A 27,890-nucleotide genomic window follows, 5' to 3' on the forward strand; every position below is an offset into this window, starting at 1 on the left:
TGAGCAGTTAATTAAGGGTTTGAGACACCCCATTATAGGAGTTGCTAGGGGTAACCATGTAAACCTGCTTACATTTCCTATTTATACAATATATATATATATATATCACTAAGGACATGATCTGGACCTGGAAGTGCAAAAAAGTTATTTTTGTACAGTTTATCACCCTGTGCATCAGCAATGTATTTTTATCTGATGATATCTTGCACCCACTTGCACTGAGAGGCTCACATGTAGGGCCCATGTGCAACTTATAATACCAGCTGCAGAAATGTGAGTTTACAGACACCTATTTGACTTTATGCAAAACTCTCTATCAGGCCTGGAATGTATAAAGTAGAATTTCACATAGCCAAGCAGGGCCTGCCATATAATGTATTGCTTTTTATCAATCTAAAGAAAACTAATACAAATACGCAAGTCCAGACCATTGGGCTAACAATCAAATAAATAAATAAAATAAAGGCATTATGATAATGTCAACAATTTGAAGGGTATTGATATTAAAGAGGCTAAAATTGTAACTGTTAACATCATTGTAAATGTCATCATGACTGTATAGTAATTTTTTTTTTTTTTAACAAAACTTTTTTTATTGAGACATTGTATACATATAGTAGGTAATATCTATCAAACATTGTGTATTATTTGACATATAGTAAGTCATTTTAGCAATGTACAGAATTTTAGGGTCATGGATCCAACCGTCATACATTTTTAATAATCAATCTTGGTAACATTTCCGTTATGTGTGTTAGTCAATTATCATTCAAGAGGGACAGGAGGGTCCTGGGCAGCCATTCTAGTAAGGTACCATGTGGTCGATTTCAAACTAGCATGTATCATTTTTCTTGTGTTAAGCGGTAAGGTGGGTATGTAGGAGTCCCATAGACGGAAAAACCTCTCTACATGTTTGTTTCTATCTACAACAGCTTCTACCCAATCCATTCTGAATAAGAAGTGGAATTTTGCTAGAAATACAGGGAATTGTGGGGGGTGTATGATCAATCCAGCTTTGAAGGATGGTCTTTCTTCCCGCAGCGCTCAAGGCCAGTAAGAGTTTTTTGCTTTCTTTCGTCATGCCCAAATCCGGATCAAATATGCCTAGAATTGCCCACTCTGGGTTCATGGGGACAAATGTGACTAATTTGGCCTCCGCGTAGCGTTTTATTAGAAGCCAGAAATAGCGTATTATTGGGCAAGCCCACAAACAATGGAAGTTGTCTGCGTTTTCCATGTGGCATTTTGGGCAGGTATGAGTATTAGAGGTTCCTATGTGGTATCTTCTAATGGGAGATAGGTACGAGTTATGGTATATATTGAGAAAAAGCTGTGTGTACATGCTGGCCTTGAGAGTCTGTCGAGAGTAGAGAAGACCTTTTTGCAATTGTGCTATGTCTAATGAGGGAAAGTGGGTTAGCCAAGTAGACATTCCCCCTTTTATTACAGAGTGATCAATGATTTGTCTTAGGTAGGTGTAGTGTATTGATATAGCTTTGGAGGTCGGAACTGGGTAAGACAACATGGTATCCAGAGTATTAGTCCAGTCAGCGTCTGCAAAATGATTGAGAACATGCGATACATAAAATCTAGCCTGTACAAATGCTAACGGGTATGGGCTGACCGTAGTATATTGAGCTGATAGTTCGGAGAAGCGTAAAGGGCGCCTCTCCTCTTTCATTGTTATCGACCCTACTGAGGTGATACCTGCCAGTTTCCAAGCGTTGAAGGGGTGAGCCGCCATGCCGTCCAAGAATGCCGAGTTATTTAGAAGGGGTAGATTGAGGGAGAGGTGTTGGTTCAAACCTGCTGCATGTCGCAGTATGTGCCATATTTTCCTAGTGGTCCATAGGAGAGGGTTATGTTTTACATTTTCGGGTATTTCCTGGTCGTGTTGGTGTAAAAAGCTGATTAGATTGGTATTGCCTAGGGATCCTTGATCTAATGTTGTGTTGGTGTATATTGAGCTGCCGTGTAGCCAGTCCCGTAGGTGTCTGAATAGGGCTGCATAGTTATATGTGGTGATGTCTGGAAAGTTTATGCCCCCATTGAATATTGGTTGAACAAGTTTTCTCATAGCTATACGTGCTCGTCCATTTTTCCAGATACACTTTCGGAAGAGCTTTGTAATGTTTTGAGTGTCTTTTTTCGTTAGTAACACAGGAAGCATTTGTAAGGGGTAAAGTAATCTAGGGATTGCTACCATTTTTAATAGATTTGCCCTTCCCAGGTATGAAAGTGGGAGATGTTCCCATCTATTGATATCGTTGGTTAGGGTGTTAATAGCTTTGGTGACATTTAAAGTGTATATGTTAGCAGGGTTGCGTGGTAGTAAAACCCCTAAATATGGGATATGTGAAGTTTGCCCACAGGGGGGGGGGGGGGGTATTGGGTCCATATAGGAGCATGGCTTTCGACTTGTTGATATTAATACTTAATCCAGTTATAGGTTCAAAGGATGTTATTTTATCTAATAATAAGGGTAAAGTAGTCTCCGGGTTTTTTACGTAAAGGAGGATGTCGTCGGCAAATGCCGATAGTTTTAGCTCTTGTGTGCCTATTTTTACGCCTTTGAATTCTGGCCAGTTGTGTAGTGTACGTAGAATGGGATCCAGTGCGATGTTGAATAGGAGGGGTGATAGAGGGCATCCCTGTCGGGTTCCTTTTTCTAGTTTAAAGCGGGGTCCTTTACAACCATTTATTAGTAGTGAGGCCTGTGGGTTTTGGTATATAGTGCGAATGAAGGCTATTAATTCTGGGTCAAATCCCCTTTTTTCCAGAACATAGTATAGATGTGGCCATAATATCATATCGAATGCTTTATTCACATCTAAGCTTAGAAGCATATTTCGAGAGTGAGGGGAGTCGTGGGAGGAAATGATTGCTGCTATCGCCGCGCGTACTGCTTTAATCGAGTGCCTTCCTTGTACAAATCCCATTTGTGACTGGGTGAGTATGTCAGGTAAAATAGATTGGAGTCGTAGGGCCATTATTTTAGTTAATATTTTGTAGTCGACATTTAGGAGACTTATTGGTCTATATGAAGTTAGTAAGTTAGGGTCTCTGTCTGGTTTGGGTATGAGTGTGATATGGGCTTCGTTAAAAAAGGGTGGTTGAGTGTTGTCTTTATATATGTTTTGGAATAATTCTAGTAAAGTAGGGGCAATTTGGGGCTGGAGCATACGATAGTATTCACCAGAAAGTCCATCCGGTCCTGGGGATTTGCCATTAGGCAGTTTGGATATTACTAAGTTAATTTCATCCATTGTGATGTTCCCAGTAAGGGCAGATTTTTGCTCTGGTGTAAGGAGGGGTAAGACCTCATTGGGAATTAAAGATTCCTGAGCGGCAGGGTCCACAGGTGAAGAGGCAAACAAGTTTTCAAAGTAGGTTTGAAATTGGGAGGCAATTTCGGAGGTTTTGGTTATAACTTCTCTGGTGGTTGGATGTTTTAGTGAGGTGATGATATTGCGTCGTTTAGGTGGTGTGGATATCTTCGCTAATAGTTTACCAGCTTTGTCTCCCCACCTGTAGAATCTGTTCCTAGTATAGTCTATTGAGTGTTTTGCTTGGGTAGCTAAGTAGGTTTCGAATATTTGTCTGGCCTGTTTGTACGTATGTAAAGTGGAATCTGATGGGTTAGTGGAGTAACTATGGAAGGCTGCTGTCATTTCTCTATTAAGGGTGTCATGTTTAACCTTAGCCTCTTTTCTTTTTGGCAACATATCCAATAATGTGGCCTCGCATGACTGCTTTTGAGGCTTCCCAGAAAATGTCTGGACGGTCCCAATAGGCTAGGTTTTCGTCCACATAATTGGTCCAATTGTATGTTAGGTATGATTTGAAGTCATCCGAGCTAGACAAGTAAGAGGGGAATCTCCAAACCCGGTCCGTTGGATGCATATGTGAGTGATTCAGCGCAACCATAATTGGGGCATGGTCAGAGATTACTATGTCATAAATGTCAGCTCTGCTTACGTCAGTTATTAGTTCGTTGGCTATTAGAAACTTATCAATACGGGAGAGAGAGAGTTATGGGTCAGCGATAGATGTGTGTGTGTGTGTGTGTGTGTGTGTGTGTGTGTGTGTGTGTGTGTGTGTGTGTGTGTGTGTGTGTGTGTGTGTGTGTGTGTGTCCTGTCCGTTGGGTTTAGTAGGTAAGCATGGGGTTCTATCTATTGTAGGATCCTCTACCATATTGAAATCGCCACCCAGAATTATTGGGTATTTGGCCTTGGTTTGGAGGGTATGTTCAAAGTCTCGGATGTATGTGTGGGTGTTTACATTAGGAGCATATAAGTTCACAAGAGTATATTTAGTGTTGTAGATTTCAATGTCTAGGATTATGTATCGTCCCTCTGGGTCTGTTTCATCTAAAATGGATATTGGTAGATCTTTTCTAAACAGGATTGCTACACCTCTGGCTTTTCTATGAAAGGATGCAGAAAGGCATGAACCAATCCATGGGGTTTTTAGCATAGCTGGCTCTTCAGATGTCCAGTGTGTTTCCTGTAATAATATTATGTCGGGGTTAAAACGTTTAAGGCGGGTAACTATCCTTTTCCTCTTGGATGGGGCTGCGTAAGCCCCCAACATTCCAAGAGATAAGGGTCAGAGGTTTAGGGGGTAGTGTGGTGGTGGAATTAGGAGGCGGCATGACTACTCACCCACTCCAAAGATGTTGTAGCTAGAGTTTTCCATGTTGCGATCAGTTGAAAAGGGCATGGGTCGGGTCCCCTGTGAGGAGCGGGGGGGGGGGGGTCAATGGAGTTGCGGAACAGTACCAAGGAAATGACTGTATAGTAATTTAATTAACTGGTACCGGAGGTTTATCCATGTCTGACAAGGATTAAGGGGTACATTTACTAAGATGGAAGTTCTATTGAAGATGGGATGCTACCCATAGCAACCAGTAAGATTATATCTATTATCTTCTAGAAGGTGCTAAATAAATAAGTAGAATCTGATTGGTTGCTATGGGAAACATTCAATCTTAAATAGAACTCCCATCTAATACCACGTTCACACTGCCAAGCAAATTACCGGGTCAAGCATTTCGAGCCGGTAATTTGGCTTTCAACACAGGTTTTTTTTTTTTGTGTGTGTTAGCAGCACAACCGAAATTCCCGGGTCTCCAGCCCTGCTTCGTATGCCCGGTTGATCCATTCCCACTGCAAAAAAACCTGTGTTGAAAGGCAAATTACCGGCTTCACAAGGGAATTTGCCTAGCAGTGATAACAGGGGTCCAACTTTGCAGTCCCCAGCATTTAAATGCCGGGTTGTTCTCACTGGCCGTGTGAATGTGGTATTAGTTAATTTATCCCCTAAGAGTGGGAAGAACTTTCACCATACTTTCACCATTTCTAATCATTAAACAACTTATTCATTGTAAGCAACCAATTGAAACAAAGAATATTTTTTTTAAATATGTAAAATTCTATGACACAATTTCAAATTATTAAAAAAAGACAGAGATAATGAAGTGAATGGGGCATGAATCTGACTACAACAACAGGAAATTATTGGGCTGTCTTGCATTAACTGCACATTTGAATTCTGCCCAGAGTGGCTCAATGGGGTTTATTCTAGTTCATTCTTTCTGACAAAATCCTTCTTAGATGGACAAAACCATGTGCACTGCAGGGGGGCAGATGTAACATGTGCAGCGAGAATTAGATTTGGGTGAGTAATTTTGTTTCTGTGCAGGGAAAATACTGACTGAATGATTTTACACTTCAATATAGATCTCACTTTGCAGAAAAACCCCACCCAAATCTAATTCTCTCTGCACAAGTTACATCTGCCCCACCCGCAGTGCACATGGTTTTGTCCATCTAAGAAGGATTTTGTCAGAAAGAATGGACTAGAATAACCCCCAATGTTATTGAGGTCAGGAGACTCAGATGGCCATTCCAAAACCTTCACTTTATTCTGTGTTTTGGATTATTGTCATGTTGGAACATCCAAGGAGGTCCCATGCGCAGCTTCCAAGCTGATGAGTGCAAATTTTCCTCCAGTATTTTCTGATAACATGCTGCATTCATCAATTTTGACCAAGGTTTCCAGTGCATTTGTAGCTCACACATCCCCAAAACATCAGCGATCCAACTCCGTGTTTCACAGTAGAAATGGTGTACCTTTCATCATAGGCCTTGTTGACTCCTCTCCAAATGTAACGTTTATGGTTGTGGCCAAAAAGTAAAATTGTCTCATCACTCCAAATGACTTTGTTCCAGAAGTTTTGAGGCTTGTCTCTGTGCTGTTTGGAGTATTGTAAGCGGGATGCTTTGTGGCATTTGCGTAGTAATAGCTTTTTTCTGGCGACTCGACCATGCAGCCCATTTTTCTTCAAATGCCTCCTTATTGTGCATCTTGAAACAACCACGCCACTTTTTTTGTATTTCAGCTGAAGTTATTTGTGAATTTTTCTTTGCATCCCAAACAAATTTTCCTGGCAGTTGTGGCTGAAATTTTTGTTGGTCTACCTGACCGTGATTTAGTTTCCACAGAATCCCTCATTTTCCACTTCTTAATTAGAGTTTGAACACTGCTGATTGGCATTATCAATTGCTTGGATATCTTTTTATATCCCTTTCGTGTTTTATACAGTTCAATTACCTTTTCCCGCTGATCCGTTGACAATTATTTTGCTTTCCCCATGACTCAGAATCCAGACACATCAGTGCAGTACTGGATGAAAAATGCAACGGTCTTTCAGGAGACCAGAAACTCACTGACCTTTTATACACACACACACACATTGATTACAAGCAAACAGATCACAGGTGAGGATGGTTACCTTTAGTAGCCATTCAAAACAGTTTGTGTCAACTTGTGTGCATGTTTTGAGGACAAGATCTCCAGGGTATGTAAACCTTTGATCAGGGTCATTTGGGTAGTTTCTGTTGTCATTATGATTTAAAAAGAGTAAACAGTTTGACAATAAATAGCTTCACCCAACCACTAACCATGAGGGAAAGAAAAGTTTGTGAGTTATCATTCATAGTCTCTGAAAAATGGCCAGAAAAATCACAAATTCTGCTAGGGTATGTAAACTTATGAGCACAACTGTAATTGTTCTCTATATGAAAAAAAAAAAAAAATTCTAGGGTGGTGGTAGCGGGGGAGGGGGTTAAAAACCATCACACATTTTATCATTCAATGCTTAACAAAATTTGCTAAAGAAAAAGATTTAACTTTATCGTTGTTTAATTTTTTTGTACATGGAATGGAGAAACATCTATAAGTAGATATTTGTCTGATGATTACCGGTAATAAAATAAAAAAAACTATGTCCTTATGCCTCTCCCTTCCAGGAATGCTACAGCCAAGCTCTTTACTATGGTCTCAGTTTTCCATCATCAATTCAAGTTGACTACTTCATTTATGAATCAGACATTGGCTCAGGTGTGTGTAGAAGGGAAAGGCAGATGGGTTGACCCACATTTATTTGCTGTAACTGTAGCTCAATTGGTCACCTTTGTTTTCACAGTATAAAGCATACATCAATTTAAATTGGGAGATCAAGTATTAGTCAGACTGGGTTGTTGCCAGTTTGCAAAGAACATCTAATATTAGATGTATAACCTGTATTTCCTGAACACCTTACAATCTAGGTTATGTAATATATGAATTGTGGTAGTAGCATGGGTGCAAGTTTAGCAAAGCACCTGGACTCTAAATGTTGGACGTGCCAATACACCCTCTCCACCACTTTAAGTCTTTATTCCTTATCTCCTGGATCAATTTTCCTCACTTATCTATATGGATCACTATTCGAGCCACTGAATGGGCTTACTCTGCGAGCCAGTGGAGATGGGTCACTGTTTGCGGTTACTGAGCAACTGGATGGGCTTGCTCTGCTGGTACAAGTACAGATTGGCCACTATTACCAAGCTACAGAAGGGGGCTTACGTTGCAACCTAAGGGGTTTAGGATCTCCCTTTAGCCACCTATTACGGTTTCTCCCATCCAAATGATAAGGGGTGCCCAACAATGAGACATCAGAATCCCGACTGCCGGTGGTCCGACAACCTGGTCCATGAACCTGTGGAAAGCGAAGCGAGGCCCTGAGCCCACAAGGGGCTTCTTTGTGCTCGCCCCCCTCTCAGAGCATCAGCAGGTGGGATCCCGATTGTCAGGCATTCATGCCACACCCCATTATAAGAGGAGAACCACTTCACCAGGCTCCTACATCGGCACTTGGATCTACTTTCTTTTAGGTCAAACTGCTGTAGCGCCTTGTAACCAGTGACAGCTAATTCCCCATGTACGATTTTGAGATCTTGATATTTTACATGTACTAGATTAAAGGTCCATACACACTGGGAGACTATGCCCAGCGTGTATGGTCAGCGATGATCACTATTATCGCTGGGGGGAAAGCTGCTCAGTGCATACACAACGAGCGGCTTTCCCCCTGCCCCATCATAGAGCAGTGCTATGCAAAGCCGCCCTCAAAGCCGCTCATCTGCTAGTAATACCAGTAGATGAACAGCTTTCGCAGCGATGATGCAGGAGCGCGCAGCAGCACTCAACGGTGGGCCATACACATTGGGCGGCTTTTAGCTGAAAGCCGCTTAAACATGCTGTTTTGAGCACCTTTCAGCGCAAAGTCACCCAGTGTGCATGGGCCTTAACTGTGTTCAGCAAGTAAATATATATGTATCATTATTGTATATGTAGAAACGGACATTGAAATTATATTTTTTTGTTAGCTAAAGAATCACTAATAAAAATATTTGGAACAAAAAAAAAATACATGTCACATTACAATGGTGAAAATATAATAAAAAAATTGCATGCACAAATTGATAAAAAATTTAAAAAAAAAGCTTAATATGAAATCAATTTCTCAAACATGTCCTTACCTAATACTTTTACAGCACGGCTGGGACTTTCTAAAATAAGCCCCTCATCAGTATCAAAAATAGGGTTATCTATTCCAGTTTTAGGGAAAGTTTGTGCCAATTTCTTGAGCCTCATCGAGGAATTAACATCAAGTTCCTGTTTCTTTCCTTCTTCCTCACGCCTGCGCCGCATGTCTTCCTGCTGCTGCCGAATCCGCTCTAGCTGAGCACTTCGTCTTATGGGCATTGCCCTTGTACCCAAATCTCCTGGGCAGTCAACTGCCATTTCTCTGTGCTTTTGTGGCTCGTCACCTTGCTTCTCGTTATCAGAGTCTTCTGTTACATGACCGTTTACATGAGAAGTGGTCATGGCTGCTGAAAGTACCCAGCACAGGGATTTATATATGGATCTCTTTCCAGAAGTCTATGCACAAAAGTCCCATTTTAGATCTCCAGGGACAAAAAAACCTGCGCATAAAAAAAAAAAACGATACAAATTAGCATGTATATCAAATAAAATGTTATTGATCATGTTTTGTTTTTTGTAATGTTAATGGGAATTCAAAGAGGCAGAAGCCAAAAAAAAGACACTGAATTACTAAGAGCAGATGTCTGCAAATACTACTACAAAGAAAAGACAGGACATATGTTTAGCCACTTTTCTAAAGCTATAAGCTCATTAGTAAAACACATTTCCTATTCATCACAACATTTACAACAGTGCGATCACATGATAAAGACATGTGCTGCTCTACTGACAAATGAAGTTGAAGAAACAAAACAATATTGATATCCCTTTCACACCAGAAGCAAATTACCAAGTTAAGCTTTTCAACCCGGGAATTTGCTGAGATACCCAGGGTTTTTGTTTGGTGTAAAAGCAGGGGTGGGGAACCTCAGGCCCTGGGGCCGTATGCGGCCCCCGTAGCCGGTCTGAATGGCCTGCCCACCCACCCGACGGCTTTGCCGGGAGTAAAGAACAGGGGAATTCTCGCAAGAGGTTGAGAGTTCTCTCGAGATTCCTCTTAATAAACAGCAGCCAGAGACTGTCAGTCCTAATCAGCAGCGGCCACCGGAGCGTGGGACGGCTGCAGCAGGATAATTTAAAAGATACATTTTTACATATGGCCCCCTGAATGATTTTGTTCCCCATACTAATGGCCCTTGGCACAAAAAGGTTCCCCACCCCTGGTGTAAAGGGTCAACACGGGTCTTAAATCCCGGAACACTGACCCTGCTCTTGTTCAGGGTTGGAGTGCCGGGATTTAAGACCCGTGTTGACCCTTTGACAGCACAGGAAAACCCAAGTTATTCAGCAAACTCCCGGGTTAAAAAGCTTTAACTCAGTAATTAGCGGGTGGTGTGAAATGGGGTCAGACACTCAAGAATTGCTAGGCAATTGCCGGGTGGCCGGTTTGAAAGGGGTATAAGTTAGTAATTTACATTATGTAATAGCAGTCTGGCACCCAATGGGTATTACAGCTCTTTAGTTGCACAGCATGGCATACTGCATACTTACAGTAAATTTGACATGAACACTCTCTTTACAATATACAATGAAGCCATAGGGCATGTGTGGGCAAAAACTCATGAATGAAAATAATATTCTGACAAATGACTGTTTGTCACTAGTAAATGGAATGCAAGATCTATTCAACGAGACAATGTTTGCCATTTTTATACCCATTAATTCAGCTTTGCTCATTCTTACCCATCACATGCTACACAAAAAGGAAAACAAAAAGTATTTATGCCCTTCCTGACATCATTTGCTACTATTCTGCAAATTTCTCAATTTCAAAAATCAAAGCAGATAGCAAACTTTGAAAAGAATAGAAGAAAAACTATAAAACACTCAATGCGGAAAAGTTTAAATTAAGGAGCAGTTAAAGACTAAAGACAAATCCAGAAACACACCAAACAAACAAAGGGTAGCATTCAATTGTTATAATGTGCACACTCTCTATATTAAAATGATGTGAGTTTGTAGTGCGATACTCAATTGATCCGCCTTTTTTTTTTTTGCACATGTTGCTGGGACAGTGTGCTGAAATGCTGGTGAAAAAAAATTAACTACCACCCAAACGCTGAAAAATAATGGCATTAAGGAAACAGAATTTGACTGAAGACAAGAACCACATGACCCATCTATTCTGCCCCCTTTTGAACAGTAGAACAACCTAAAACCGTATGTGATCCTTAGGGGTATATTTCCCATGGCAACCAATAAGCTGCCCTGTATAATTTTATAGCATTCAAATTATGTTACTTCAGTGCTGATTGGTTGCCATGGGCAAATTCTCCGCTGGCTCACTTTTCCACTCTTATCATTGATTCATACATTTATTCCTTAATTCTTCGTAAGCGGGGAGCAGAAATAATGGACTTTTGTCCACCGACAAATCAAATGAATGTTGTCCAAAACAATTGATATACACACTCCACCTCAATGGCCTTCCTCTAGATCAGGGGTGGGGAACCTCAGGCCTGGGGGCCGTATGCGGCCCCCGTAGCTGGTCTGAGTGGCCCGCATACCCGCCCGGCGGCTTTTCCGGGAGTCAAGTACAGGGGAATTCTCGCAAGAGGTTGGTAGGTCTCGTGAGATTCCTCTTAATCAACAGCAGTTGGAGACTGTCGGTCCTATTTAGCGGCAGCTGCAGCAGGACAATTTGTGAGAGAAATTTTTACATATGGCCCCAGAAGGATATGCATTTTATGGGGGCAAATTACAGAATAATCAACATATATATTCTTGTCTCGTCACAGACAAGATCACAACTTTTAGCTCTCTCCAGTAATGAGCTTGAAGGAGGAATTGCATGCACTTCATCAGGTAAAATCTGTGAGCCCATCAGATTCGCAAGTACAGAATAAAACGTTCAGGATAAACGAGTTAATCAGGTTGGATATCAGAACCGTAAAATGGCCTCATCTGCTAGTCATTGTTTAGCGGCATTTACAAATCAGGTGTTCTCCTTCCATAGCCCGAAAAATGCAATAAGTCTGGACAACTACTCCAAATCAGCTTCTCAAACGCAGGATACACAGTAGGTGATAGGTCATCCGATCTGACTAATCAGACACATCGTTCACATGGGAGCATACCGAGTAGCGTGTATGTCCGATATGCGTGTTACGTAGTCATGTCTTCTGAGGTTTAATTAAAATACATGGTCACTCTCAATTAAGGAAGCCCTGGTGCATACATAAACATCTATGCAACCCATACATTAATATTGGTACTATGCTATACTGTTGTTTTAGCAGTTATATAAATAAATACTTTGATATATCCATTAGCTCCAACCTCTCCCCACAGAGAGTTAGATTTGTGTGAGTTATTAGGTTTCTGTGCAGGGTAAATACTGGCTGCATTATTTTTAAACTGCAATTTAGATTATAGTTTCGACACACCCCACCCAAATTAAACTCTCTCTGCTCATATTACATCTGCCCCACCTGCAGTGCACATGGTTATGCCCATTTTGAGAACAAATTTGTACTGCAATAAGACCTGAATAAGGGCCAATGCGCGAGCCTCCTCTGGTATGCACTCCAATTCCCTACAATTCTGGTTGTCTGCTTACCCAGGGCACGGTCACTAACGTCTATTGTTATATCATTCAGACAATAACCGACAGTACAGCAGCAAAAGTCCAACATAAAAATAACTGAATGGGATTAGTTATTTAAAGAAGCAATTTGTTACCCTGTGTCTGGGAGAGCAAATGGAAGGAATCAGGCTGTGAGAAAGCTCTGGAGACTAGGATTGTGCATGGAGAGAAAACCAAGGGTGTTGTGGGTCCTGCTCATTAGAGCTTACAGCCTAAATTTAAAAAAAAGTTTCCAAAAATGCTAGTCCCCTGCCAATCTCCTTATTCTGCCCGCTTTAATAGGAAGCAGGCAAGATGTAAGAGATATGGCCTATTTTCCATGGGTGCAGAGGAGTGCCCCCCAAAAATCAGTAGTCTCCCTGCACTAGAACAGTATGACATAATGATTGAAGCCATTACTGTAGCAACCCCTAGATTTTTAAGTTTAAATTAATTGGCAAACTTTGTTTACAAAAACTGCTTAGAAATTCTCCATGTTTTTAAATGATTGAATTAGGTCAAGAACATGTATTTAAAACGTATACAAAAAGTATTTGGTACTTGTTTCCTAGCACGGCGCCCACAATTTTCATCTTATGCCATCGTTTTGATTTTTTAATTATACAAGCACCCTGATGGGTGATTACTATGTTAAATGCACCCCCATTGTTATCCCCACCCCCACTATCAACGTCAACCCGAAGCGTGGCGAGCGCAGCTAGCCCACGAGGGGTAATGGTACGCGTCGTCCGACTTTTTCATACCCGCACTATCCACGTCGGCGTGGAGTTGATTCTATATAGTGTGGCGAGCGCAGCGAGCCCCGCGGATTACTTCACATGTATTCCGCGCTCGCCACACTATATAAAATCAACTCCATGCCGACGTGGATTGTGGGGGTATGAAAATCTCGGAGGACGTGTACCGCTGCGCTCGCCACGCTTCGGGTTGGCGTTGATAGTGGAGTTAACAATGGGGGTGCATTTAACATAGTAACCACCCATCTGGGTGGCTGTACAATTACAAATCGCATCGCATGCCATTGTAATGGCATGCAATGCGACAATATTAAAATTGTACAGTGCGGCTCTTAGGACCCGAAAATCGGGTCTCATCGCATACCATCGCATACCTTAATTAGTGGTATGCGATGGTATACGATGGGCACCGTGCTAGGAAACAAGTACCAATTTTTTTATTAAAAATATATTTTTTTTTTTCTAAATTTGTAAAATAATGGGTTTTTAAACATCGAACATTGATTTTCCTAGAGGCTGTTTACCTGAGCAGCCACCAGGTACACATTACAGGGCAGAGTTAATCTGAAATTCCCTAGCAGTTGCTAATGAAGCCACTGGATGGTATAGTTATTGTTATTTTAAAGCGTGTTACAAGTCCAATGTGCATACTGTACATTAGGAAAATACTGGGGCTAGTCATGATAATTTCCTCCTTTTCCCAGTCACATATCTTAAGCTGGGTACACACTTGACGTTATCGTCTTTGATTTCCCTTGAACTCACAGGCGAATGATACACTGAACAATTGAAGTTAATGTTATAATTACAAGACGTGACCCAGCCCCCACTGACCATGCCGTCGTTGAAGATATAGTCAACATCGAGCTTCATGTTTAGACAAAGAATATTGTTAACAACCCGAGGTAGTGCACATCATTGACAATATTGAGCATACACACTAGATGATATCATTATTGTGCATATCATTAACAGTATTTATCATATTATTTTTACATGTAATAGATTAAAATGTAAAAAAAAATTGTACTTGTGTATTATCACGGCGCCCGGATACACTATGTTTTCATTGCAGGCTAACCTACGTTGTCAGCGTAGCCCAACGGCTGCCTAGCGTAGTGACTCCGCGGCAGTCCTGCGTAGTCAGCAAGTCACCGTACTGTCCCCGGGAGCTGCAGCTCTGTCCCCAAGTGTCCCTGGCAAGCCTAGTAAGTGCCTCTCACACAGCGTCAGTAACAGTCAGATCCCCTGCGCTGTCGGACGCCATCGGAGAGGGGATCATGCGGGCGCCGGCGAAGAGGCGCTCTATCTGTCTGAGATGCAGGAGTGTCTCAGACACTCCTGCGTCTCAGTAATTATTGTGGCAGGGTACGGCAACCATGCCGGTGTCTGCTTCAGGGAATCGGACAGGGTTAGGGGTTCGGTAGCTCGTGCATCTCCCGCAAATGTGCGGTGTGCACATTTGCCAGTGCTCCATGTTACATACTGGCAAATGCCTCCATTTGAAACCCCCACTACCCACGCCAGCCCGAAGCGTGGCGAGCATAGTGAGCCCCGCGAGGGAACCGCGTCCTCCCGACCTTTTCATACCCCCACTATGAACGTCGGCGTGGAGTTTATTGTATAAAGTGTGGTGAGCGCAGCGAGCCACCGAGCCCGAAGCGTGGCAAGGGCAGCGAGCCCTGCGAGGGGACACGGATTACTTGACGTGTATTCCGCGTCCCCTCACCACACTTGGTGGCTAGCTGCGCTCGCCACACTTTATAAAATCAACTCCATACCGACATGGATAGTGGGGGGGTATGAAAAGGTCGGGAGGACGCATACTGCGGTGCTCGCCACAATTCGGGCTTGCGTGGATAGTGGGGGTGTTTCAGGAACACATTCACACCTGTCATGTCGGGCAGGTTAAAATAGTCAATGGTTCCCATACAATGTAATAAGCGCTGACTGACTACTCTAACTGCATAACACTGATTGCCTACGCTACTACGTAAGCTCCGGCTGGCCGCAAATGGGTGGGAACACGACGCTGATACTAACGGACGCCTGACTTACTATGCTAACTACGTAAGCTCCGGCTAGCCGCAAATGGATGGAAACACTACACTAATACTGACAGGGACGCTTCCTACGCTGGCCGCTGGGAACTCTACGCTGATTCTGAGAGGGATGCTACGCTAACTACGTAACGGGCACCGTGAGAATACACAAGGACCAAAAATTGCATGGGGAACAATCCATTAGAAGAGGGTGTTATGCAGGGAGAGATAGAGGTTGCAGGAAGAGGAAGGACCTTGTCACATCATAATGGTTCCTGTTCGGACCATACCAGGTACCACAAACAGTTCACAGCCACATGTCCAAAATGCAAAATGGATGAAGAGAATAGAAAAAGAAAAAACTGTGTTTTTTTTATTATTATTTATTTTTCAATTTAACACTGCAGCCGATACTAATTTGTATTTAAAAATACAAATTTGTATTTAAAATACAAATTTGTATAGGCAAAAAATACGAATCCATACGCCATAGGAAAATTTGAATCAAATACGACAGATTACTACATTTTCCTCCGGAATACAAATTTGCATATGGCTATAACAGCTGTATCCATTCGTATTCAGGCATATTAAGAAAACAAATTTTTGTATTTGTATTCTTTTATTTATTTATTTTTTAAATGTAGTAATTTTTATTAGGTTTTACAGTAACAAACAATAAGGTAGACTTATCGTAAACAATCGATATGGAACCATCCAGCATGTTGTAGTACTAGATAAAGTCATATGACAATTGCTGATACTTCTACAGTGGGAACCAACAATCCACCCAGCAGAAGGTGCCATTCAGTGTACTAAACAAATATTGGTAAAAACGAATAAGATAACATCACATCGAACCATAGGTCAAAAAATAATGAGGTCTACCATGAGAAAAAAAACCCCAAAACAAACCATCCCAAAAAATAAAAACAAAAAAATTGCCCAAAATAAACCTCCCACATAACCCCCCACCCCCAACTCAGGCGTACTTGGATCCCTCAAATCTCATTCCCCCTATACCCATTGTAAACTATGATACTCTAAACAGACTCCTCCCCCCTTATTTTCAGTATATCATACGAAGGATATGCCCAAAATAAACCTTCTAGATTAATTAACTATTACAATCATGTCGGAGAGAGAAGCTATTAATTTATAGAAGGAGTTACTAAACAAGTTAGCAGCAGCGGGGAAAAAAAACTATTGTTTCTCAATGGGTTGACAAGACACCAATGCCATTCTCATTGATACACCCTAGAATCCAGTACTTGTTTCATATCGATTGGAAGGAGGCTGCCACAAATAAAGAAAAATTTGTCAGTAAGTTTGCGGATGTATGGATGCCTTATATAGATACCTTGTCCCAAACCACCAAGGATGGGCTGAGGAACTGCTTCAGTTCAACGTCCTGGTATGATTTGAAGACTATCGCAAATGGTGTCCCCCCTTTTTGAGAGCCTTCTGCTCACTTATATATCTTCAACAACAGTGATCAGAAGCATAGAGGTTAGACTTGTTGATAGTTATTTCACTAAGAGTAGTTCTGACTTGTGTGACTGTTCCGAACATCTGTACATAGAAACATAGAAACATAGAATTTGACGGCAGATAAGAACCATTTTGGCCAATCTAGTCTGCCCCTTTTTTTACCCTTCAGGTAAACTCAACCCTTTTTTAACCCCTTCCTGACAGAGCCAGTTTTTGCGTTCCTGACAGAGCCATTTTTTTCAAATCTGACATTTTTTTGCTTTAACTTATCCCAGTGATTTTGAGATTGTTTTCTCGTGACACATTGTACTTCAAGTTAGTGGTAAATTTGGGTCGATACAGTCTGTGTTTTTTTGTGAAAAATACCAAAATGTCGTGAAAAAATGGAAAATTTTGCAATTTGCAAAATGTCACATTTTCTGCTTGTGAGACAAATAAACATACCACTCAAAATAGTTAATAACTAACAAAGACCATATGTCTACTTTATGTTGCAATCATTATTTCAACCTCCTTTTCATTTTTTTGGACACTAGGAGGCTTCAAATATGAATAGCAAATTCTCAAATTTTCAAGAAAATTTCAAACTCTGATTTTTTTAGGGACCAGGTCAGTTATGATGTGACTTTGAGTGACTTGTATGTGAGACACCCCCATAAATGATGCCATTTCAAAAACTGCACCCCTCACAGTATTCAAAACAGCATTTTGGAAGTTTGTTAACCCTTTAGGTGTTTCACAGGAATTAAAAGAAAGTGTAGGTGAAATTTCAAAATTTCATTTTTTTTGCAGATTTGCAATTTTAATACATTTTTCTAAGGAACACAGTAGATTTTACTAGAGAAATGTGACTAAAAATTGATTCCCCCAATTCTTTGGTTTTCATAAATATCCTATATGTGGCCCTAGTGTGCACGGTGACCAAACCACAGGCTTCATAATAGAAGGAGCACCTACTTGATTTTGGAGCCTCCTTTTTATGAGATTATTTTTTAGGCACAATGTAGGTTTCTAGGCACCATAAGATGCTAAAAGTTAGGTACCCCCCCACAAGTGACCCCATTTTGCAAACTACACCCTTCAGGGAATTCATCTAGGGGTATAGTGTACATTTCAAACCCCCAGGGGTTTCACCAATTGTGGTACAACTGGGCAGTGAAAATGAAAAAAATTAATTTTTCATTTTCACAGCTCAGTTGTATCAAAATTGGTGAAACCCCGGGGGGTTTGAAATGTACACTATACCCCTTGATGAATTCCCTGAAGGGTGTAGTTTGCAAAATGGGGTCACTTGTGGGGGGGTTCCACTGTATGGGTGTTTCGGGGGTCATTCAACCAGAATCTGTGCTGCAAAATCCAAAAATCACTCCTTCCCTTCTGAGTCCTGCCATGCACCCAACTGGTATTTTTTGGTCACACATGAGGCATTGCCGTACTCGGGAGAAATTGGGGCACAGATTTTGGGGTGCTTTGTCTCCTTCATTCCTTGTGAAAATGAAAAATTTTGAGCCAGATCTGCATTTTTGTGTAAAAAAATGTAATTTTTTACAGAAAAATGCAGTTCTGGCTCAAAATTTTTTATTTTCACAAGGAATGAAGGACACAAAGCACCCCAAAATCTGTGCCCCAATTTCTCCTGAGTACGGCAATGCCTCACGTGTGACCAAAAAATACCAGTTGGGTGCATGGCAGGACTCAGAAGGGAAGGAGTGATTTTTGGTGGTGGAATGAATGGTGGGTGCTATGTCGCATTAGCAAGACCCCCGAAGCACCAATACAGTGGAACCCCCCCACAAGTGACCCCATTTTAGTCACCAGCTTTGGGAGGGGGGCTGGCGCTGCGGCTGGCGGGGGGGTGGGAGGGGTGCTGGTGCTGCGGCAGCCGGGTGGGTGGGAGGGAGGGGGGCTGCCGGGTGGGAGGGGGGGGGGGGCTGGCGATCGGTGCGGTATATACACACACACATATATATATATATATATATATATCACAGAAGAAGGTTCCCCTATTGCGCCCAAGATGGTAATGAAAGCGGCAACTCTAATAGAACCCTGTTAGCAGGGCCCAGATAAGCAAATAGAGATAGAAAAGAAATATAGAGTGCGCTAAATACAGTTCAACAATTTTAAAACAATAAGCATTTATTTATAGTCTTCACAAAGACTTTCGATTAAAAAGTACAGCTGGTCTGTTATTGATACAGATGGTGTTGTAGGCCCAACGCGTTTCGTCAATAAATTGACTTCATCAGGGGCTTAGCGAACAATAAGTCAGCAAGGCGTAAAATCACTGTAAATAATACAAATAATAGAGTTCATTTATATGAACATAAATACAAAAAGCACATCATGGATGACGGTCATGATAAAGAGTGGAGGACAGCGGAGAGGAAAAAGGAATTTTTATGCCTTAATAAGCTCCTAACATAATAGGTAGCAGGCGTGAGGATTTTAATCCCGTTAGATAACATCGAGTACTTAACATAGAAAAAGCAATTAACATAGTCCCAAGGGGTACAGAATCACCAATAGTGTGTAGTCACCTAATATTGATAATATTAATACCTTAAGCCGAATTGGCGGATCACATACAGTGTCTAGCAAATGACGGAATGATACCCAATGCACAGCCTGAGTAGGTGGAGGGTGTTACTATAGGGAAGAATGTAAATATTACAAAATGCTATATGCGCACCTTCATACTATAGGAAGTAATGTAAATATTACAAAATGCTATATGCGCACCTTCACCAGCACTTCTAGCTGGATGTTCTCCAGTGAGAGTATAATGAAAATACGTCTGCGGGGTCAATGACCCAAAATAGTCATTCACACAGGTGTGTTTCAGAGATGTACCTTAATAGGAAAAGGGTAAATCTATGGGAAAAAATATATGGATAATCAAATGATGATCTTTAACTAATCCCTTCACCTTCACCTTTAGCCGATATGTGACAGACATATATTTTGAAACTTACAGCGCTTTAGGAACCATACCTGAAAACTATTGAAAAACTGATGTAGGTCTTTGACCATTTTGTTACTGCATCCGCACTTATTCTTGTGACGCTGTAAGTTTCAAAATATATGTCTGTCACATATCGGCTAAAGGTGAAGGTGAAGGGATTAGTTAAAGATCATCATTTGATTATCCATATATTTTTTCCCATAGATTTACCCTTTTCCTATTAAGGTACATCTCTGAAACACACCTGTGTGAATGACTATTTTGGGTCATTGACCCCGCAGACGTATTTTCATTATACTCTCACTGGAGAACATCCAGCTAGAAGTGCTGGTGAAGGTGCGCATATAGCATTTTGTAATATTTACATTACTTCCTATAGTATGAAGGTGCGCATATAGCATTTTGTAATATTTACATTCTTCCCTATAGTAACACCCTCCACCTACTCAGGCTGTGCATTGGGTATCATTCCGTCATTTGCTAGACACTGTATGTGATCCGCCAATTCGGCTTAAGGTATTAATATTATCAATATTAGGTGACTACACACTATTGGTGATTCTGTACCCCTTGGGACTATGTTAATTGCTTTTTCTATGTTAAGTACTCGATGTTATCTAACGGGATTAAAATCCTCACGCCTGCTACCTATTATGTTAGGAGCTTATTAAGGCATAAAAATTCCTTTTTCCTCTCCGCTGTCCTCCACTCTTTATCATGACCGTCATCCATGATGTGCTTTTTGTATTTATGTTCATATAAATGAACTCTATTATTTGTATTATTTACAGTGATTTTACGCCTTGCTGACTTATTGTTCGCTAAGCCCCTGATGAAGTCAATTTATTGACGAAACGCGTTGGGCCTACAACACCATCTGTATCAATAACAGACCAGCTGTACTTTTTAATCGAAAGTCTTTGTGAAGACTATAAATAAATGCTTATTGTTTTAAAATTGTTGAACTGTATTTAGCGCACTCTATATTTCTTTTCTATATATATGTGTGTGTGTGTGTGTGTGTGTGTGTGTGTGTGTGTGTGTGTGTGTGTGTGTGTGTGTGTGTGTGTGTGTGTGTGTGTGTGTGTGTGTGTGTGTATATATATATATATATATATATATATATATATATATATAGTTTTTCAGTGCATATATTTTTTTTTTTTTACTTTTTCTGCAGCTTGATGCTGCTGCTGCGGGGGGGGAGTAAAAAAAAAAATATATGCACTGAAAAACTATATATATATATATATATATATATATATATATATATATATATATATATATATATATATATATATATATATATATAGTTTTTCAGTGCATATATTTTTTTTTTTTTACTTTTTCTGCAGCTTGATGCTGCTGCTGCGGGGGGGAGGGGGGAGGAGGTCAGCGCTGCGTGCGCTTCAGACGCTCCGGGGGAGCCGGGGGAGCTGCTGCTGCTGCCGGGTGAGTGCCCGGCGGGTTGGAGGGGGGGCTGCACATCGGAGGTGATCGGTGCTGTACTTGACAGCACCGATCACCACCGATCCCTGTGTTACCGAGCGGCTTAGCCGCCGGTAACACAGGAAACGCTGTGAATGGCTGTTCAGATTTGAACAGCCAATCACAGCGATCGCCGACCGGGGGGGGCACCCCTGCCCCCCCTGGGCGGCGAGGGGGGATGTCTGCTGTCAGGGACAGCAGACATCACCTAACTGTCACTGCGTCTCTAGACGCAGTGACAGTTAGAAGTCATGACGTACATGTACGTCAAATGTCGGGAAGTCCTTCCCGACCATGACGTACATGTACGTCAAATGTCGGGAAGGGGTTAAACCTTATTTCTTTGTAAGGATATTCATATGCCTATCCCAAGCATGTTTAAATTGTTCTACTGTCTTAGCCTCTACCACCTCTGATGGGAGGCTATTCCACTTATCCACTACCCTTTCTGTGAAGTAATTCTTTCTAACATTTTCCCTGAACCTACCTCCCTCCAGTTTCAGTGCATGTCCTCGTGTTTTATTACTTGTTTTCCTTTGAAGAAAATTTCCCACCTGTACTATGTTAAAACCCTTGATATATTTGAAGATTTCTATCATGCCCCCCCTTTCCCTTCTCTGCTCCAAACTATACATGTTAAGATCTTTTAGTCTATCTAGGTAAGTTTTTTAACTTAATACTGTTGGAATTGATCAATGTATTCAAATTGTTATGCATTGCATTCAATAAAAATGTTTAAAAAAAAACTATAGAAGGAGATAAACTAGTGGTCTTAGCCAAAATCTAATTAAATCACACAGACAGGATATTAGTAACACAATTATAGCTAACCTATACCCATAACCTAGTTTATCCCTCCCATCCCACCCACCCCCCACCTATTCTAGTATTACTAGTAATTTTCACAAAGGGGGTATCAATTTCCTGGATATTGCCCTCACGGTGGAGGATGGAAAAATCCAAACTGAAACATATATAAAAAGGGTTGATCAAAATCGCTCTCTCAATTATCAAAGTAACCACTATAATAAGTGGAAAAATAACATCACAAAGAGTCAGTTTATGCAAATTAAAAGGAACTGTTCAACAAACGTAGCTTTCCAAAAACAAAGTGAACTGTTGTATTCAGCATTTCAGGAACAGGGATATCCGAAAAACATCTTGGATGAATCCCTGATGATAGTAAATAAAATGGAGAGGGAAGAATTATTGCAGGATGGCGATAAATAGCCGGGCAGATATCGATTTCAGCACAACTGAGGAAGCCACTGACGTGGTTACACAGGCGGAGAAATGCGTATTGTGGCTGTATCCTGTTGCCTGACCCATGGACCACACGTGTACTGCCGCTGAACTCACAACAGTACAAGCAATTACCCATCTGACTTTTGCGGCTGGCAAAAGCTCTGTTCTCAGAACTTGGAGTGTCCCTCCTAGGATAGGAGGTTGGACTATTTACTCCAGAAGGCGGATAAAACATCAGAGCTGGTATTTAACAAACTACAGCCCAAAGAGTAGAGATGTGCAGGTTCTGGTTTACTCTGATTTACTCTGATTTCAAAGTAGGGTCTTATTGGCTGTCCCAAATCACATGACAGTTGTGGACAGTTGATAGCCAATAAGTGCCTGCTTTGAAATCAGAGTAAATCAGAGCCTGCACATCTCTACTAAAGAGACTATTCTTTTGTGCGGGACTGGTAACTATGAAATACCTTGCTAACAACTGATTTCCTATGCCTCATTTGAAAATCTAATCCTAGCCTCTTACCAGAAAATATATATTTAAAAATCAATTACTAAGCCTCTATATGTTATATGTAGTTTGTCTTGTTAGGTCAGTGTGTCCTTGAAGTAAATAATGAAGTGCACTTCCTAATTTTTAATATATGTATGATGTGTTCATTAATTTCTTTTAATACATTTTTTTATGACAAAAAATGAATTGTTTTCTTATTAAGCTGAGCACCACTGCGCCTCTTGGGAGTACATATTATCATAAACTACTGTATATGTCCTCTGTCCCTAGTGTTCCCGCTAGGCTTCTTTCACAGGGCGCTGCGCCCTGCCCCTTTGAAAGCCGCAGAATTCTGCCCTGCCCGGCTTTTGCCGCCCTGCGCAGTAAATATCTGCCGCTGACAAGATAAGGTCTGTGGGTCCCTGGGCAGCCAGGTCCGGGCATGGGGGGGCCTGCAGCGTATAGACAATCTCGGCGGGGTCCCTGTGGCGTATAGGCCAATCAGTGGTGGGGTCCCTGCGGCATATGGGAACTAGTTCAGTTCCCATCCACCGCAGGGACGCCTCCACTGATTGTCCATACGCACTAGGGACCTCAAGCCCGCCCGCGCTTCCTTGACCCCGCTGCCCAGGTTACCAACTGCCTCCCAGGGACCCACAGACCTTAATTAATTTGTCAGGGGAAAATAAAACTTGTGTATGTGATAACTGCCGCAGGACTTTGCAGTGCTATCAGTGAGGAGTAAGTTACACTGGCGTACTTGGAATGTATATTCCTTACAACGCCCTCTTGATTTCCTGGAGCTATGCAAGGACTACCTGCAATGTGCATCCTGTTACTCTATCGCAGGCTGGCACGCTGCATGAGAAAGGCAGAGACCTCTGCAGATTCCATCCCTGCGGTTCAGCTCTACAGACTAGAAGTAGGTCTTTGGGATGCCTTTTAAAATTGGCACAGTGAGAAATGTCACTGCAATATCATTTTGCATGTCTTTTTGACACGCGTTATAGAGGTTTCACTTGGGTGTAATGGTTAGCATTACTGCCTCACAGCGCTGAGGTCATGGGATCGATTCCCACCATGGCTCTAACTGTGCGGAGTTTGTATATTCTCCCTGTACTCCGGTTTCCTCCCACAATCCCAAAATAACCGGTAGGCTAATTGGCTTCTAACAAAATTAACCCTAGAATGTCTGTGTGCATGTGTACATGTGGTAGGGAATATAGATTGTAAGCTCCACTGGGGCAGGGACTGATGTGAATGGTCAAATATTCTCTGTACAGCGCTGCGGAATATGTGTGCGCTATATAAGAAACTGTTAATAAATAAATGCTCTTTGATCCTCCTGAAGGAGACTTTATTTGTAAAACACAAATCAACTCAACACTGACACTTCTCACAAACCAGTACTTCTTTTCAAAATAAAATTTTAGCCACAGTATACGCTCCTGAAGTGCATGTCAAGCCTCTGCTCTGGTATGACGACACCGTGCCATCTAGGAATGGTACTGCAAATAAGGTAAACAGGCTCTTAAGAAGTAAATCGGAATATGTAAGGCATGTGAGGAATTCTGTTGTCCGCTCTGTGGCCTGACAGAGAGGCTGACATTGTGCAGACTTATGTTTATGGATGAGCAGTTCCACAACTGAATACAGACAATATAAATAGATCGTTTGAAAGCAACTATGCATTATTTATACAAAAGTGAGCAGCACATTCTGCAAATGTTACGTGGGGCTCAATGTATAGCAAAAATAAACTATTTTAAAGAGCCGCCACTGTAATTTTGGCATATACACAATTTATTTTCCTCCCATATTAGATTTAAACCAACAAGTTATAGGGCTGTACTCTATGAGGGTATTCAGTCATTGCGGTTTACAATAATTTGCCGAGCCGTATTCAAACACAAGATGATTTAGGGTATTTTATAGTACGTTTTCACCCCCTAATCTTTCACTTTGTTGTTATTTATTTTTTAATTTATGAAGTTTTGAAACATGCAGCCAATTTCATCCCAATTTTATTTAATACATTATTAGTTAAGAGATAAACACGAAAATAAAGAATTTAAAACAATACAGCTAGCAAATTTAGAGACGATATTAAAATAGTCATTTATTTATTCTTATCTTTTCATACCCGTTTTGGTAGCAGGGCACCGGATGGGATCCCGACTGTCAAAACACAGACAGCCCGGTTCCCGACGGCCGTCAGCTATTTTCCCTCGTGGGCGTCTATGACCCCTATAGAGGGAGAATAGAATAGGTGGCTCGCGTTTTTTTTTTTTTTTTTTTATAAATCAAATATATAAACCAATATTGGCAAATCTTCGCAAGAGTTGAAAGTAATGCTGAATAAAAATACCAAACCTTTCAAATGTATTAAACTTTCTAATACACATTTAGAAGTTTGTTCTGCAAACAGTTAGGATGAATAGCTATTGCCACACCCTGTGTTCCACAGTCCTCTTGGCTAAAAGGTGTGCAATGAACATAACACTCTGCCTTCCAAAAATAACGTATATATGACATAAGAAGACAGTCCCGGAAGAAGAATTAGGAGCAAGATATGCTGGACTGTGCAGTGTACCTACTCCTAGGTAGCATCATGAGTTGGATTCAAAATAGCCTTACTGTTGCTAAGTAGAAATATTTTTTCAAAGGAATATTTGTGACTTACGGCACCATCAAGAGTCTATAGGACTAGAACGATGCAAGTTGTACCTCCCACAGTATCTAATATATACTGTATTTGACCAAACAATTTTCATTAAAGCTCATTCCTAATGAATATAATAGTAGGATAAATGCCAAACAAGTTCCCTCCCATTTTCTATTGATAGAGAACATGTTAAAGGCCCATATACACTGGGCAATATTGAGCTGAAAGCAGCACAGTTTTATCGTTTGAGCTGCTTTCAGCTCAGAAGCCACCCAGTGTGTACGGGTCAGGATGAGAGGTGATCGCAGATGCGCACTCCCGCATAATCGCCGCTGGCCTCCGTTCATCTGCTGGTATTACCAGCAGCTGAGCGATGGGGTGGACAGCTTTCCATAGCGTCCATCTATGGAAAGTCATCCACCCACGTAAAAATTGCTCAGTGTGTATGCACTGAGCGATTTTCAGCCTACAGGTTTTCCCATCATTTATTTATTTATTAACAGTTTCTTATATAGCGCATACATATTCCGCAGCGCTTTACAGAGTATAGTTGATCATTCACATCAGTCCCTGCCCCAGTGGAGCTTACCATCTATGTTCCCTAAACACATGTACATGCGCACACAGACATTCTAGGGTTAATTCTTGTTGGGAGCCAATTAACCTACCAGTATATTTTTAGATTGTGGGAGGAAACCGGAGTACCCGGAGTAAACCCACACAAACACAGGGAGAATATCCAAACTCCGCACAGTTAGAGCCATGGTGGGAATTGAACCCATGACCTCAGCGCTGTGAGGCAGTAATGCTAACCATAACATAAGCGTACTGCCCATCATCGCTGTCTATACACTGCATGGACCTTTAGTGTTGCATGAACTGTATAGAGGGCATGGGAAATGGATACTGTAGCTTATGGAAGTTAAGTGGCGGTTCACCAACCTGATAAACTTTCCTGAAGAGGTAAGATGTATATATTATAAGTATATGCTGGGAAATTTGATGGCTAATATAAAGTGTGCTAGTATGAGGAATGCAACCAGAGAAAAAGACAAAAGACACAGAACTTGCGGAGAGGTCGAGTTGGAAAAGTTTTGAGGTAAGTAAAGGGATGAATGTTAATTTTGCAGTTAAACATATGCTTGTTTGTGAAACTCATCTTGCATAGGGCCCGATTCAGACCTGCTTGCTGGGCTGCGAGTGATTACGTTAATGCCGTCCACATTCTTAACTGTGCACACAGGGGATTTTTCCTCCGATCACAAGGGCAGAGTCACCATGTGAGCAGCCAGTTAGCTGGCTGTGTTCGGATGGACAGCACACGCATGCGCACTGCATAATGTGCGCATGTGCGGTTGTCCAATAATCATTTGGGCTGTGAATCAGGCCCATTATCACACTACATTTGTTCATAAACCATGCATGTATGATACAATGTAAATACAAGAGGTTCCAGGCACATTTCAATATGTAACAAGCACAGGCTGGCGCAAACATGCTCCGATGAAGACTACTTTCGAGTATGGGTAAATACCATGGGCAAAGATACATTCTGTACAATATGGCATATGGCATAAAATGCACATACATCTGTGGGTATGCAGTGGCTTAGCTCTGGCTTAGTTGCATTCAATTCCTCATTGTGCCTGTTGCACTTTCCCAAATTCAGGAAAACATGAAAACTATTTTTAAAAGTGACATTGTTGTTTTTTCAGCTAAACTAAACCTTAAATGCGCGCGCGCGCACGCACGCACACACACACACACACACACACACACACACACACACACACACAGGATTCAAGCTAACCTGTATTTCCCTTCCTGGAATCCCTGCCTGACACTTTCATAGAGCCAGCTGGGAGTTCTCGGTCTTACAAAAGAGATTAGCATTCCACAAGCATTCCTTAGGTCAAGACCATTAGTTCCTATAGCAACTAGTGGGCAAGCCTGGGAAAGCGGTACAAAGACCAGAGTACAGGCAGACCATGTAAATGAAAAGGTATTAATGTTCTCTGCATAAACTGCTAAATCATGTGATAAAGGACATCCTTAAAATAAAACTGCAGCTCTCTTACAGTGACAATGACCTACTCTTCTGTCAAACTGGTTATAATATTAGAAACAAATAGAATAATTTCAAAACTTTGCTGTAACAAGGAGTGCACCTGTCCAGAGTGTGTCATACCACACGGGCTACCATTTTGTACAGCGCCCAGAACAGGGACACTTCCTGAACAGTGGGAGCATATATTGTTACATTAGTAACTTCCTACAACAGTAATTTCACCTAAAGGTCCAAATA

The 27,890-nt window shown here is 41.4% G+C and overlaps 1 protein-coding gene across 1 annotated transcript in view; it reads right to left on the reverse strand.

Moving 5' to 3' along the window:
- Positions 1-27,890, reverse strand: part of PALS1 (protein associated with LIN7 1, MAGUK p55 family member) — a 120,436-nt gene that overhangs the window by 60,437 nt on the left and 32,109 nt on the right. Inside the window, exon 2 of the mRNA XM_083167176.1 lies at positions 8,870-9,316. Coding sequence (XP_083023302.1) covers positions 8,870-9,218 — 349 coding nt within the window. The 5' untranslated portion in view covers positions 9,219-9,316. The remainder of the gene's footprint in view (positions 1-8,869; positions 9,317-27,890) is intronic.

This window comes from Crinia signifera, chromosome 12, assembly GCF_055691185.1.
Source record: "Crinia signifera chromosome 12, ASM5569118v1, whole genome shotgun sequence".
NCBI classification, from domain to species: Eukaryota; Metazoa; Chordata; class Amphibia; order Anura; family Myobatrachidae; genus Crinia; species Crinia signifera.